The sequence below is a fragment of the Astatotilapia calliptera genome, chromosome 2 (assembly GCF_900246225.1).
Source record: "Astatotilapia calliptera chromosome 2, fAstCal1.2, whole genome shotgun sequence".
NCBI classification, from domain to species: Eukaryota; Metazoa; Chordata; class Actinopteri; order Cichliformes; family Cichlidae; genus Astatotilapia; species Astatotilapia calliptera.
Window position 1 is genome coordinate 22766869 of NC_039303.1, and position 16607 is coordinate 22783475.

The 16607-nt window shown below is 45.2% G+C and overlaps 1 protein-coding gene across 1 annotated transcript in view; it reads right to left on the minus strand.

The window, feature by feature from the left end:
• Positions 1–11766, minus strand: part of efnb1 (ephrin-B1) — a 55440-nt gene extending 43674 nt beyond the window's left edge. Inside the window, exon 1 of the mRNA XM_026188509.1 lies at positions 11063–11766. Coding sequence (XP_026044294.1) covers positions 11063–11178 — 116 coding nt within the window. The 5' untranslated portion in view covers positions 11179–11766. The remainder of the gene's footprint in view (positions 1–11062) is intronic.
• Positions 11767–16607: the final 4841 nt, after the last annotated feature.

A 16607-nucleotide genomic window follows, 5' to 3' on the forward strand; every position in this document is an offset into this window, starting at 1 on the left:
AATCAAACAGGAAGCACAACAGAAAGACTGAGAGCTATCTCCAGCACACAACAGATCTCTGTAGAAGAGAGCAACGATGAACTGTAATAACTAGGACGCGGTGCTTTTAATACACAGCTGCCTTCCATTTCTTAAAAGAAGCTTCTTATCGGAGAATTTGAGTGACAAGCCTATTCTCTCGCTTACAATCTCGGGCTCATGATTGTAAAAGACAGCTACACATGTCCCATCAAATCCAAGACAAATTGGTTCCTCTTTCTTCTTTGCCTTGGATGGGAGATCTTATCCAGGCGGACATGCTTAAGTTGTCAGTGGGTTTTCTAAAACCCGTATTGAACGGCATATTGACTGATGCAATCGCGGAGACACACATCATTAGGCTCATTAACAGCGAATGTAAAAAGGGGAGGACGGCCTAACTGGTGCAGCGGGAGTCTGTGTCTCCTCTGATAACACTCGCCTTTAACAAGCGGAGCGCGCGGGCAAAGATGCAGGCTGTCGGTATTAAAATGAAATGTATGCTTGTGTGTGTGATGCGTCTGCTAATAAATAGCTTGTTTGACATGACGCTGTTCTCATTCGCGCAGTTTGCTCTGTGATAACCGGTCGGATTGTGGCCTCGTAAAGATGCTCCATGTGTTGTTTTAGGAAGCCATTACAAACTGGGCCGTCTCCATTACAAGGGCTATCTGATCATTATTACTGCCATCTGTAACGCACACTCAAACCTTAATCTGGGCGAGCCAACCACAGCTGACTCCTGAGTTGGCACGCACGCACATCCATACTACCTTCCCCTGTATGTGCGTGTGTGTACATCCAAACGTGACACGGCAGCTGTTGCCTCGTCACATTGCAGGCCCTTGGGCTCGACACATTTTACTCCAGCCTACTAAAGCAAGGCTGAGTGGAGCAGCGCAATCCCATTGAAGCCACTGACTTGCAAGTCTCTTTTTGAGAGGCCGAACCCCCTCCAACACCTGTGCAATGCAATCGCAATCTCCCAGCCAGAGCTGCTCCCACCCTTCAAAGGCTCGTCACAGGACGCACATCTAATGCAGAGAGATGGCCGGTTAAAGCCTCAGCCAGGCACACCGCTTTGAAGCGACTGCTCCGGCCCCACCAAAAGAGAAGCCAAATCATTTCCCTTCCCTCTACCCCCGTCCATTGTGCGAGAGGTGCACCAGGCGCTCTTATTCGGTGGCCGCATGTGGGGCGCCTTCAAAGATCACGCCACTCCATTCCAAAGCAGGGCCACTACAGGAAATGAGACTCTCCCGGATGCACGGGGGCTTCTCGGCGATAAATATATTCATGCATTCATGTATATTTCAAATAAGAATTTGACTCAGCCCGCATAATGCACATGGCAAGGTTCAGACTTTGAGATTCTTGACATGCATGAGGCGCTACAATCAGGAGTGTATAAATAAATCAGAAAACGCAGCAAACAGAGCTCCTAAAAGCAGCAACACAGGGCCTGAGCTCGGCGCGAAGAAAAGGACTCGCAGAGGTTTGTCTGAAAGAGAAAAAGCTTTCATCTCCGAGACAGCAGAGGAGAAGAGAGGAGTGATGTGATGGATGTTTGGGCTGTCATGTTTCACAGCTGGGGGGGGGGGGGGGGACTTGAGACAGATGAGAGGAATAGCTAAAAGTAGTCAAACTTTTCAGGGCGAAGGGGAAAATGGAAGATGAGACAGCAGAACAGCGGATGGAGCGCCACACATTAAGATTAGCCGGTTAAAATCGCAGTGTGAAATCTCGTGCTACGGAGCCTCGAGGGGCAAAACCGCCAGAGTAACTCGTTAAATGGAGCCGACGCAACGCCGACGGTCGTGTTCTCCGAACAGTTCATAAAGGGAAGCTGAGAGGTTTTGGAATATTGTGTTTGCTTTAGCAGACCCTAACTCCGATTTCCAATATCGGAGAGATGATGAGGGACTTCCACGGCTGAGCACATCATGGGGGAGAATAAACACACGTGTAATGGGAAACATGTGTGTGCGAGATGAAACGGCCTCCCTCATATGAATGGGATGAAATATAGACCTGCGTCCTGCCGGGCTCCAATCAGGGCCGTAAGAACTCGGCATGGAGGGGAAATGACGGACCCCCGACGGGCTCACACACACACACACACACACGCACACACACACACAGATACGGATAAGCTGCCAATATGGTCATTCTGGAGCAGATTCATGTGGAGGCCAGAGTCTGACAGTGACATCTCCATTCACTCCTGAATTCTTTTTCGCTTCCCAACATGCATGGGCACACACACACACACATGCACACACACATGCACACAGAGCTAGAGGCCATGGGAGGAGGAGGAGCAGCACTGAGGCATTAAAAAAAAAAAGCCTTTCTCCCCGCCGTGGGTCTCTGTGGGGTTTAGCATGGCATTATGGGAAGATTAGACTTTAGAGTGCTTTACTATCTGATGTCATTGTTGGTTTTACGTTGTCTGGATGGCTTGTGGAACTCGGACCTGATGGCAGGCACATTTCTCTCCAGACAAAATGCTCGGGGCTGCAGTTGTGATTGATTACAGGTTCCTATTGTATCTGTCTGGTATGGCTCTGTTGGAAGAAGAATTAGTCAGACAAAAAAAGTCATGGAAACGCTACACATTTGACTCCATCAATCAAGTCAGCAATCAAAATAATTCAATTAAGAGACTTAAATCCCGCTGGCTCACCAGTCCCTGCTCCAATAGCCCAGAGACAAACTCAATTTACTGACAACCCATACATGATAGCATTAACTCCACTTTAAGGCTCCAATCTTTTTCCATTACTTATGTTTTCTAAATATCAAGGGAAATTCAGAGGAAATAGCAGAGCTATGGTGTTTACGAGAGACGACAAGTTGGAAAAAATTAAATAAACAAGAGCAGCTTCAAATGCATAATGAAATTGTAGAAGGGCTGTCCGGACAACTAAGCTAATTTGCAAGTTGTTTAGAAGGCAGACTTATTTGCAAAACACAAGAAACTTTGCAAATGTGTTTTCATAGGCCGTACATCAATGATGCAGGATTGCAGACAGACTGGGAAGGGAGGTTGCTGAATATGTGTGTAATTGTCTTTTTTCCCCCCCGTTTCCGAGGTGTGAAAGGGAATGCAGGGTTGCGCTGGGGCGTCCCGGGGAGAGGCGATTGAAGCGTCACTCACAGCTGCCACACAGAGCCCCGGCGCACACCAAATCCCAGGCCCGGGCTTTTCCCGGGCAGAGGGGCCGGGGCCGGGCCTGGGAGCAGCAGGAGTCCCACAGGCCTTTTCTTCCAACTCCTCTCACCAGCACAAGGGGGACCAGGTCCCTGCTGGGAGTTTGCTTAGAAAAGACTGAGCCAAGACTTGGCAGAATGGGTTAACGGAGGCATACACACACACATATACACACACTATTTCAAATGCTTTTTGGGGGCTGTCTGTCTTGCCTGTGGGCATGGTGGGAAAAAAATGAAGTAGGGAAGAGAAAAAAAAAACCCCAAAGATAAATCAAACTTCCAGTTAACAGCTGAAAATTTGGGACACGCAAACGCAGAGATGCAGAAAGAGACGACGAGCAAGAGAGGCACTGCTCAAACTAGATTACCGGAGAAATGATGCCCGGGGAGCCTAATAGAGGAAAAGTCCCAAGGATTATACACTGTGCCATTTCCACGCTCGCCCTAATAGTCTCCATGTCCTGCCTCTGTATGCCATAGATGGATTATGATGCTTTATAATTAACATGGGTATGGGGGTTGTTACAGACCGCCCATCTGCCACGCTGACACACTTACGGGGGGTATCCCTTGGGAAAAGGAGGCCGCTACCACACTATTCCATTACTTTATCATTCTATCATTCTATTATCCTACCACTCGATTCAATTACCCTGTCACTCCATTAGTGTACTCGTAACAGTGAACAAAGAGCTCCGTGATGATCATTAATGATATGTTCCGAGCCGGTTGTGGCGTGGTCATGCTTCATCCAGGCTCTTCTTGTAAAAATATGATCTTTTACAAAGCACGGCTCATTTTTGGTTCCAATTAAGATGTCAAACGTAAATTGAGAAGCTCGTCGGCAGCCATAAGAAACATCTAAATGTGATACACTTTATTTTATTATTCTTTTTTGGAGCATGCAAAAGATTACTTGCCTTCATTTTCTGCAAGAAAAAACTGAGGACGTAAACTGTTACTCGACTTGCAGAGTAAAAGCATTTTTTGTCAATAATACACATTTTTTAGTGTTGAAAGTTCCAGAAAAACTTTTGTCCAACCAAATCTATCGTTTGATTAATTAAGTTGAAACTTGTAAAAATGCTACAATTTTCATTTGTATTTTTGTTTTGGAGTTTTTAAAAAAAAGGCGAGAAACCGTATAACCCTACATGGCAATTTATATTCCCACCTCAGTGTTTTCACCAATTTTATTTGTTAATAAACACGCACTTCCTCCCCTGTCCCACACATTTTTGCGATTAGTCGCTGGGCTCCGTCACCTCCTGGCACAGTAAATGCAAACCAATCCTACAAAGGTCTTTAGTGTGCCACAAACTCGGAGGGGGAAACAGATCCCTCGTCGCCTGTATGCCGGTGACAGCCCCTGACGTCTTAAAGAATGTGCGGTGCAGCTGGCTGTTGAGGTTGCCTGCCCACTGTTAGGGAATGGCATCCGATGAGGTCTGCCTCCTCAGCACAGAGGGGTTCTATGAGAAAGAGTTAAGTCTGTGAGGTCAGTCTGGAGGAGGAGGTTACGAGTTCCCCGAGTCGGAGCCGTGGGGGTAATGGTTTTAGAGATGGCTGTCACACAGATCCGTTCCACTGTCCAATACTGCCGCTGATCTCCACCAGCCCGAGTCTGCTTGCTTTTCAATTGCTCAACTTCTCTCTCCCCGTCCTCCTTTCTTCTTTTCTCCCCTTCTTTCCTCCTTGCACTGACACATGGAAGTAATCTAGGATCTCTATGCTGGACTCAAAGGATGTGCGGTTGAGCCCGGGGCTGCATTTCGACGCTCTACATTAGCTTCCTTTCCTCTTCTGTTTAATCCCCTTATATTCAACTGCTCTTATTTAAAAGAACTTAGCTGGAAAACAAAAGGCAGACTTTGCCCATTCAACTTTTTTCTCTCTCTCTCTCCCTCTCTCTTCGTTTCCTGTAACTCTGCATCCCTTCCCATTTTTCTTCTCGAATCAGCTAAAAGCACAGGCGAGGCGACAAGTAGGACTCTTAAGGGAAGCCTTCCAGCACCGTCGTCTGTGCCTCTGCTTGGCAGAGCCGGAGCTGATGGGAACTTCCTGGTCGCTGCCAGCCAGGCCTCCGTCTAATGAAGCTGGGTCGCTAACAGCCTGTAAGGCAGCCACTGTTCAGCCACTCTACACTCATCCACCACCCGGCCCTCGACACTTTCACAGGGGCACACTGGCACGCTCCTAACACTTCCTTAATGCTCCGCTGTGGCTGGACAAAGAACAATGGCGCACGGACGTGCACTCTTAAGCACTCCTTCACTTCCACGAGCTCAAGAGGAAAAATAAACAAGACTCAGACTGATTGGAAGTTTATTTTATACTCAACTGAACTTACAATTACTCTTTAAATAAGCATCTATACACCCTATTTTTTCCTTTTAGGAGGTAGGATCCTTTATTGGGTACAAGCAAAAGAAGACAAGGCAGGAAATACGGGACAGAGAGCAGGGGAGCGACTCCCAGCAAAGGAGGCAAGCCAGTTGCGGTGCTGCTCGGCTGAATTTGCACCCATGTGGTGCACGCCCTAACCACTCAGCTATCATGACCCATTTAAATGAATGTGGTGTTTATCCCAGTGAAGAATTTTTTGTTGCATAATGCACTTTGCTGCATTTGTCATTGTTATCAGTGACTCACAACTCTGACTCACTAGCAACTGTCACACCTATATGAAAATTCCCCAAATGTAAAAACAGTTTTTACTCCAGGGCTTTGGTAACAAGTTCCTATCTGTCATCCCCCCCCAAGCATAAGTATATTAGATGTCTTATTTCACACAAACACTCCAAAACAAAAAGTGTTAAAAATGCTAAATCCTAACCAGCTTTTCTTGTATGAAAAATTTATTTAATTAATTGGTGGTGGGGGGCAGGAATTAGGCAATATGTGTGCAATGTGTGCATTTTGCTGATTTTTTTCTGTGCCGTTTCTGTTAGTTGATGTGTGTGCAATATTTCTACTAGTGTCAGGTTACAATCCTGAGCTGCAACTCCCCACATAAACAAAAAAAAGTCAATACACTTGATTTGGATTTTTGCCTGTTTGTGTAGCTGTATATATATTTAAATAGAAGTACATATGGTAATATTGTGATATGACACGTTGCCTGCGGATTTAGATTCTCGACGTCAGTAAAGTTGCTGTTGATTGTGTCCAGTCACTGCTGTTTATGTTCTTGTTCTGCTAATTGACTAATCCTTCCAGGCATTGTCCACTCTTGCCAAATGATTCACTGCTTTCAGCTGCTGTCCCTGTAATATGTCTTGAAAGAAAACCAACTGGAACTGTGGGTCACGACGACCAGTTGGAAAAACACACACACACACACACACACACACACACACACACACACACACACACACACACACACACACACACATAGAACAAAAAGACGGAGGAAGAAAGAAAGAAAGAAAAAATCCAAACAAATTAGTAGCAAATGCTACTTTTCCCAAACTCGGGGAACAAAAGCTTTGGTTTCGTGTGCACCACTGCTTGAATATAAAGAAATGAATGCATCAATAACACAGCAAAACAGAATGATCAGCTTTCAGTGATGTGGCAGCCAAAACCACCAGTGGATAAAGTGAGTCCATCTGGAGCAAAACCATGATGAAAAAGCTGCATTGTTTTCCTCTTTTTCTTCTTCTTCTTCTACTTCTTCTTCTTCGCTGAAATAACCTAAACGCCCTGCAGCCCTCTTTCCCGAGCCCAGGTGCCTTGTGTAGATAACCAAATGAAGAATCTGCCATTACCCACACACACCGCTGAAACAACAGTCGTGTCGACACAGAAGCACGCGTGTGCGCGCACACACACACACAGACACATAAAAGCAAACGCAGCTGTCCTTACAGCGAGACACAGGGACCCTTTACAGCACTGTGGGCCAGTTGCTATCCAGAGGTATTTCTTATTGGTTGGCCCTCTCTCGTTCTCTCTGAGTGGGGCTCAGGCTCTAAGTCCTCTCTGTGTGTAATGAGATCTCTATCAGAGGGAAACATGATCAGAGTCTAAAGGGTGGAGAAAGGGGGAGACTGTGGGAGGCAAAGAGAGAGAGGGAAAAGGTACGTATCGCGAAGGGGTAACGGGGGCAAGCGGCGGGGTGTGAGGCAGGGAAGAAACAAAAACAGGCCTCTGACCCTCCCGACAGTGACCGCGGCTGCACGGAGCAGGAGAGGGGAGCGCTCGCTGGACTCCAAACCAAATCCTGATTCTCGTCTGAGGCTGCATCCGGCTCTCGCTCAACAGGTTTCGGCAGTTTTCAAGTTGTGCCGTTTCAGTTTGTTTTGTTTCACTTCCTCCTGAAAGTCGGCATAGCTGAGCAGGTGAAAGTGGCAGATGAGTCAGTGTCTGAGAACAAACCCATTGAAATGATTGCTTTTGTAAGAGGCACTTCCAAGATAAGGAAGACATTGTATTCTTCTCATTACCTCATGCAAAGAAAAAAGAAAGAAAGAAAGAAAAAAAATCTGCCTAATTAGCTTATTGTAAAACACTAAACATGAAAACAAAACCAGCAGCAGTTAAATTAAATTATGCTGTGATGGAAATGTAGTGAACCAATAAAATTGCTGCCTCATCATCTCAAAGCGCTTTGCAATAAAAAAAAAAAGCCACAAAAATTCCCTTTTTTTGTTTTGGGAAAAATTAAACATATTTGCTAAATGTCCCAGTGGTAATAAAGTTTAGCTTAATTACAAGCCCACTGAACCATTTAACCACGCAAGCGTGATATAAAGCAAACCAGTCAACTGTTAAACTCTGAGCCAGACAGCTGAGGTAAAGGGACAGCAAAGTAAGTCGAGTAAAGTAGAGACTCACAGGCTCGAATCAGGAGACTTTACTTTTTATCAAACGCGAACGCTCTTTTCGTTTTTACCCCCCTTTCTTCTGCTATTTTGCGTCCCTTTGTGGGCTTTGACACAGAGGCCAAAAAATAAAAAATAATTCATGCAAAGTCTTTCCAAGCCTCACCAAAAAATGCAAAGAGTTCAAAAGCAGTGCAGCAGACTGTTGCCCAGCCTGTGGCCGCTTCCTCGCTGCATGTTTTTAGAGGTGTGCAACTGTGTTTTCCATCTCTCCTCCTCTCCTTTTCTTTCTCTTACCCCTCTCTCACCACCTTGTTTGTCTCCTGAGCTGCTGCAAACAGGCTGTGGTAGTTACAGGTCATGAGGTAAATATTAGCCGAGGAGGGCTGGAGGACGTGCAGGAACCGCTCACAGCAACCTTGTCAGATCATCATTAAATTGGCATCACTGCAGTGTACCTCAGCACAGTGTGAGTGTCAGTGTGTGTGTGTGTCCATGTATGTAGCACGCCTGTACATAGCGGCGCTAGCTTCAGCCAAGGCGATGGGACGTGATCAGTCATAACAAAGTGACATTTCGTGGCGTAATCCCACTCAGCTAAATGAGAACTAATCCGATTTGCTCTGATCAAATGTTAGACTGTTCTTTACCGGCCGGGGGGACGCTGACACATCTCAGCCTTCTTCTTCTTTTTCTGCACGGCTGCTCCTTCATCACCCCCCCCCCCCTCCCCTCCCACCGACACCCCTACTTTGCCACTTCACTCATCCGGCCTCAAATTAAATATCAAAAAGGTATGATGCATCCTGCAGCACAAAAAAAGAAGAAGAGAGAACTAAAACTCAAGCATGCTTCCTCTTGTTATTTTTCTCACAAGACAGTGCTACCGTGATGATGTATGCTGCCTGTTCAAGCACGCTGGGAGGAAATCAATTAAGCAAACCCCCAGTTATTGATAATACAGGAGGCGGGAGTGATGGCATCCTCACATGAAAATCCATAGCAGCAGGAATGCACATAAACCTGCACAAACACACACACCGTAGCGGCCCAAACCTGCTGGTTTCCTAGACTTTGCCTCATAACTCATGGCCTGTGGGGAGGCACTGGTATTGTTATAGTTTTTGTGTGTATGTAGTACACTGTGCAAGCAGAGGGCCAGATTAATTTATTAGCTGAGGCAGCAGCGCTCCCAAAAGCAGGAACAGGAAGTAAGACATCGTAAATCTCGATAAGTCACCAGATAGTGTACTGTACATTTCTATAGGCTTCTTCCACTGTTATCGCTATAGAGTAATATAGGCCAATACCGAGAGATGGAGTTTAGAGGAACAAACAGTGAAGACTGATGCTGATTCCTGCGCAAGCACACCCACCCCATCTCTTTTTCTTTTATTGCCTATCAGCGAGTGCTGCTGACTGATACATTTCAGAGCAAAAACAGGTTTGTCTCTCTCTCTTTTTTTGTTATTGTAAAGCCTGCACACAACAAGATAATTGTCTATTGTTTTCCAAAAGGCAGAGCAGCGGGATAATTAGCTTGAGAGAACACTTTGCAGAGTGCATTATTGTTCCACTGTGAACTTTATGAAATATTCAGCCGTTCGTGGGGATTTTACAAGGAGCAGAGTGGAGAAACAGATGGAGAAACGATCTTCCAGTCCCTAAAATCCCAGCATGGTAACCTTCTAAGACATTCCCTTCAGGTGACATCATCAATCAATAAATGTCTCCCTCTATTTTTTTTTTTTTACTCTTAACTAAAAAGTGTGGATTTTTGCATGTGTGTGTGTGTGTGTGTGTATCTTTGTCTGATGACGCTCATTGTTCCACTACTTCTGCAGCCAAATAAAAGCTGATGGGCCGTAGTCTTGCCATTAGGACCGGGCCACACACACACACTCAGAGACACACACTTCAATGAACATGGCAGCAATATTCATACCCACTGACTGCACAACGAGCCTCTATGACATTTGACATTTGGGGGATAAATCATGGATTCACTTCAATGAGTAACTTACAGTTATAGGCTGGTCGAGCTACTCTCCATTTCCCCCCAGTGCTGTGAGCTCGAATGAAGGTCAGCTCCAACCACACAGATCTTTCTCTCTCTCTCTCTTTTTCTCTTTTAGTTTATTTTCCCCCCCTTTATGAATGCTTTCCAACATGATGTAAATGTGGGAGTCAAGTCTAAGTGGGTGATAATTGTTACCAGAGCGTAATCTATTATCAGTAGTCTGGGCTCACTTTACTTGTTTGGATGGGAATAATATGGATTTTTAAAGAAAGTGTCTGGCTTCAGCTGCTGACTTTTGAAAAACGTGTCCTTGATTTCATGGGAAGAAATTGCGCTGGATCCAAGCCAGGGTAATTAAGAAAAATACAATTATTTTCAATCATTTGCTCACCTGATATCTGGAACCATCTTGTTATGCATTTTTGTGGGGAGAAACTAAATTCAAACTTGGCCACTTTGGACGGAGTGTGGCCCTCGTACGCCTGTTGGGAGGAAAAAATATCCTGCGCTATAGCTGAACACACTTGGCGTGGTTTACTTGACTTTTTCACCTTTATTCTTTGCACCAATTATGAGTGGATGAACTTCTCACAGCCCTAGAATAGCCGTGATTTAGTTGGAAAATAAAACGGTGGGTGCAATATTGCGAATAAAATTGCTATAATTACCCATCTTAATGTGTGATTTAAGCTGGGTCCGTTGTACATTGTATAAGCATGTACTTAACGGTGTTTCTTCAGTGTTGGGAAATTCCCCACTGGGAAAGACGTCAACGCCACACTCTGCGGCGCAGAGAGGACAATTAGAACTAAATAAATTGTGTTCTTTTTAAGATAATTGCCACATTTAACAGAACATTTAACCCAACGTGTACACAATGGCAACTTTTCCATAAATGTTAGCCCTCCATTGAGCGCGCACACACACTCACACACACCCATAGAGTTTGACACCCTCGTCCAAATGAAAATGCAAGACTTACTTGGGATTCTGCGAGCTCCAGATTATAGTCTCCAGCGACTTAGCCGAGGGTAACGCCGACCTGCACATTATTGTAAAGATCCAGAGGTAATACTTCCAACAACCGAGTCCCGCCATTCTGATAAATGCACAAGACGAGTGAGCCGAGAACTCTAGAGCTACGGACGGTGCGCTTGGCAACCTTTATCTGCGGTTCGCCCGGTGGGAAGGTGAGCTACGATCAGTCGGGAGCATGTGAGGTCGATATCAGATACATGTCCTTGTGTCCGACTTCTTTAGATCTGCTCCAGACCCCGTGTCCTTAACTGAACTGCCGTGCGAAGGAGCCCCGGTTCTTGATAGGATTTGGAGGAAAGCAGCAGCAGCAGCCCACCGAGTGTCCTGGTTGACCTGTGGCTGAGGCAGTAGAAAGAAAAAACACGACCTTTTCTTTCACTCTGTGGACAAAACTCAGCGATCCCTATGCGTGGAGCGGATCTGACCAATCGCGCAGTTTTGCCAAAATCTGGCGATGCGGCTGTCGGTGGAGCGCCGCGCCGCGTCTTTGTCAGAGCTGCCCTCGGTGGTGCGTGTACCTGTCGCCGTTTATAGCCTACAGATGACCACATTCATCCATCAGTCACAACTCCGCAGCACGCCAGGAATCCCGAGGTCCACTTCATTCCAGTGTTATCTTTCACTCCTCCGCCCCCCTTCTTTTGCTATTCTTCCCCCCCCCCCCCCCAAAAAAAAGGAATTGAGTTTCTATTGTAAATATTCCTCCTGGCTCTCAGTGGCGTTACGCGTGCGTGTTGCGCTCCGGCAGGGTCGCTTCTAGTCCAACTCGGGCATGCTGCGTGGCCGGTGCGTAAAAATACAGTCCGGTCTCCCCGCTAGTTTATTGCTTCATGAAACACACACAAAAAAGTGCCGAGGTAAGATTAGACCTGCTCCCCTGCTTCTCGACGTGGCTCCTAAATCAGCTCACCAACATTTCCACGCCGGTATGTTGTTTTTTTTTTCTGACCGTCTGTAACACTGTACACTCCGGTGTGTGCGGCAGCCCGAGCTCAACTGTAATCCGAGCTGAACAGAGCGCATGAGGAACAGCCCACTGTGCCAGCAGCGGCCAATCACAGCGCTCTGTCCGAACTTGGAAGCAGGAAGCGAAGGCATTTAAGGGACGTGGATGGGTAGATGGTAGGTAGAAGGAGGGAGCGAGAATTGGTGAGGGGGGCGGGGGTGTTATTGGGTTGACCCCACATCTCCACCTCCCCTCTCACCACCACCTCGGCCCGAGCCATCGACCCAAATTGAAATGGACGTTGGAGTTATTCGTCATACTGAAAGCTTCGGTGAGGAAAACGAGTGCACCAGTGTGTGTGTGTGTGTGTGTGTGTGTGTGTGTGTGTGTGTGTGTGTGTGTGTGTGTGTGTGTGTGTGTGTGTGTGTGTGTGAAAGTGCTTACAAGAGCAAAACTTTGGCCCCTTTAAGTCCAGGGCTTGTTGTTCCCAGTAGATAACTAATTACTAATTGGTCCATCAAGAAATTCGCCTGGAGCGCCACATTTATCATTTTGGTTATGAAGGATTGCATTTGTAACATTTTCCCTACGACTAGTCTGTTATTTCTGCTATTTCTAGCTGTGCCGCTGTAAATATATTGGTTTTATTCTATATACACAGGATTACAGTATCTGTTCTTTTGGCCCCCTTCTTTTTCTTCTCTGAAGGGAATGATGATTAATGGTCTCTTTGGATCTCTTTCTAGTCGTCCTCTTTTGGGATAATGAACTGCATGAGAACTTAGTCTCCAGTGTCAATAGACAATAGACGGTCGGTAGCCTATAGTCACTGGGCCATTCATTCACTGAGGAAGAAATGCTTGACACATAATTGATCATGTCCATGTCTGTGCCCCCTTTGTGCGCGCATATGTGTGTGTGTTTGAGGGAGAAAGGAGAGAAGAGTTCCCCTTCATTTCCTTGCATTTATTCAATCAATGCTGCCCCCTAATGGCTGTGATGAAATCGATTCTCAGACTACAGGTGGGGGGGGAAGACTGAGTCTAATTGGAAAGGAAATAAAGCAGACATGTAAAGACACGTCTTATGGTTTCTGAAATTATTTTTTTTATTACATCCTGTGGCGTGTTGACAGCTCATAAATCTCTGTGAGACAATAACACAGGCTTCCAGTGATTATACACCCTAATTGTCTGAGTAAATTTATATTTGTGCAGTTAATGTGTGCGCATCCTCAACAGCAGCAGTTGCCACAGAGTTGCCATCTTGGATGCCTGATGCTTTACCAATCAGAGGGTCATGGACAGATGCCACCTGTGTACAACTTTGTGGACTGCCACACATGGTGCCAGCAGTTCGTGAGAATAGTGATGTAGAGGTTTGTTAGCCCAGCAAAACATTATCCATAGATTTGTCCTAGGAATGATCAAAATTAATCTTTTACAATAGTATATGTAGATTTCAAAAGAAAAAAAAATGTTATATTCACTACAATATGTGAAACATGACTGACTGTCCACATGCCTTTACATAAACAAAAACTCCTCTGTGCAACAAGGAGTGTATTGAGCTTAGCTTTCATATTCACTCACATCATAGAGAACCCATTTGAGTGTTTTTCACCCTTCCTACAGCTACCTATGAGATACTGGCATTTTCAAGGAATGAGGTCATTGTGTTAATGTGTATAGGTGGCTGTGATTAGTGCTTCCATAAATAGCCTGAATGTACTTTCATATCACAGCAGCTCACGCACACACACTTCAAAATGGAGAATGCCCATGTCTAAGGGGTTTTTTCATCGCTGATTGGTAGTAATGTGTAACCTCACATTATTTATTTCAGCGCAGCTGTTTATCAGCTTGTTATCCAGGTATGTTTTTACTGCTTTTCTAGTGTGTTTGTGATCAATATCAGATGATACTCGCTGTTGTACCTCTCTTTCGACCTCCCACAACCTGTTACATCTGATTTTCAGTTCAGTTCTTAAGTAATTTAGCAAACCTCAGCCCCTTCCTCTTCCTTAAGAATGCCTAAATGACACCTACCCTTCTACTGAGACTCTTTCCGATGAGGCTTCAGTCAACAGTAGTACAGATATTGCTCGTCTGCTGTAGGGTTGTTGTCGTTTTTTTGTCTAGTTTCCTCAAAAATTTTAAGGCCATGCTAAACACCATGTAACAATATAACAACTTGTCATCTAATAGCTCTTTAAGAATCACCTTGTTGATGCAAAAATACAGTTTTATGTCGGTCAAACTGTTTTTCATAGATTCAGTTAAACTAATTATGTGTTTTTGCAAGAAGCTTCCGGTAATAAAGTGTCTAAAGATACAATTTAAAATTGGTTTATGTTTGTCTGTTTATGTGCAGACACAACACTGGTTCAGCCCACACGTTAAGTGCCTTTTTGCTTTAAGAGCTTGAATGATTTATAGATCAGGTCAGTGTTGAGCGGCTTAACAAACAGACAAACAAACAGAAGCTTCCTCGGAAAGTTGTCAGGTACAAGGACTGGACTGAAAATGAGTTAAAAAGCAGTCAATGTCCAAAGAAAACCTTGGAATGACCTTCACAAAGCCTGGAGAACTGTGGCTCAAGACCACTTTTTAAAATATTACAGGAAAGTCTGGCTCCTTGGAAGCAGAATATAAAGAAATCAGGGGTAGCTCAACACTTGTGCACAGCACTGTAATCATGCTTTTATTCATTTAATATTTAATTGGTCAAATGTGTCAGAATGCGGTCAATTCACAGTTCAAAACACCTACTACCACGCTGACACGCTTATAATGACCAGGCAGATACCAAGTAGGTGTCCTGCTTATTCACCCTCTCACTTTTAGTGTTGCAAAGTTCAGCTGAGGCTGATTAAGAACGTCACCACTTTAGCAGTTATTACGTTGTAACCCAAAGTACTGGATTAATTGAAATTTTGACTGGATATTGGCACAGACACACGTGAAAGGATTACTAGAGTATTTCTATCCCGCTTTAGGGAACACGAGCGCGCAGCAGATATTATTGCAGTATATCCAATTGCAGTGAAGACTTTTTCCTTAAAGATGCTCCTGCTGGTGTTAAAAGAAATGTCAGGTGATTGCCATTCCTCCTCTGTGGGCCATGAATGTCTATATGAACCTGCAAGGCAACACATTCAGTAGTTTTAGAGACTGACTGGCAGTCAGCTTAACATTACACTCCCCAAATCCTGCTACCGTTCTTGCTATGAATACTATATTGTCATATAAAGCAGGAACACTGTAAATTCTCCCTTTTTCAAACTGAAGCGATTCTTTGGTTCTGAAACGTTCACAGATTTATATGAAATTCATTGTGTCGTCATTTCTTACAGCTCGTAAATGGGAGAACGGAGAGACATTTGCCGTCGCTTTTGTTTTCTTCTCTCTGAATCCAAGATGAACCCTGCTGTCGAGCACATAGTTGCTTCCCAATCTGATATTTACACTTAGCAAACACTGAAAGTATGACATCATGGTTCCAGGATGAAGCCGCTGCGGGCTCGTAATTCGTCCAGCAACCTCACAGGGGAAGTAAATCACGGTTAAAACGCCCTCCTCTCGCTTTTAATCTGCCCTTAATGAAGTCTGGCACATTTCCCTTTAGTCGTGGCTCCATGACACGACTGTGATCTACAGGCCCAGCCCGGAGACCAGAGGCCCGTGGCCTTGGTAAGTGCTGTGGGAGAGGTGGCTTGAGCCGGGGCTGCGCGTCCAGGTATGAGCCGAGCCCCTTTGGCATGCACGGGGTCAAGTGGTTAACCCTCATTATCTGGAGAGGACGAGGAACATGTGACTGGGACGTTCCAGCTGCAATCAATATCGAACAGTCATTAACCGCAGAGACAATGCATCCTCACACACAGAGACGCCCGCGCACACCCGAGCACTTAGTGGCACATGTTTCTCGTCCATGTCACGTACTGTAAAGTCTCCACCAAAGGAAACGTAAGGGCATAAACACAAACAACACTGATCCACTCCAAACACTGAGCCATTTTAAACGGTGGGAAAACTCAGCTAATGTTAACAGGCTATTTTCAGAGGCTGACACTTGAAGGTTGTTGTATAAGCTTTTCCTGCTGCTTTGATTTAACTGTAGCGGCAGAGAGGCCAATCACAACAGCTGGGCTATCCGCAGACTTACATTTCCTGTTTGTGGTATGCTTGATTGCTGTCCAGACGTCTTCCTCCCTTCTCTTCTTATGCTTGCTTCAATCTACCTCCTCTCCTTTACTCGTCTCAGCCATCACGACTGACAGAAAAGCACTGATTACACACAAATAACAATCTGCTTAAAACATGTCCTCCACATATTACCATCCCAGTATGAGACGCAAGTAAAACCCTCTTCTCTTCTCTTCTCTTCTCTTCTCTTCTCTTCTCTTCTCTTCTCTTCTCTTCTCTTCTCTTCTCTTCTCTTCTCTTCTCTTCTCTTCTCTTCTCTTCTCTCATAGTAGTAATTAGGCTTGATAACCACCCAAGACAATAGATATTTCATGTAACCATCTTTGTCGACATAT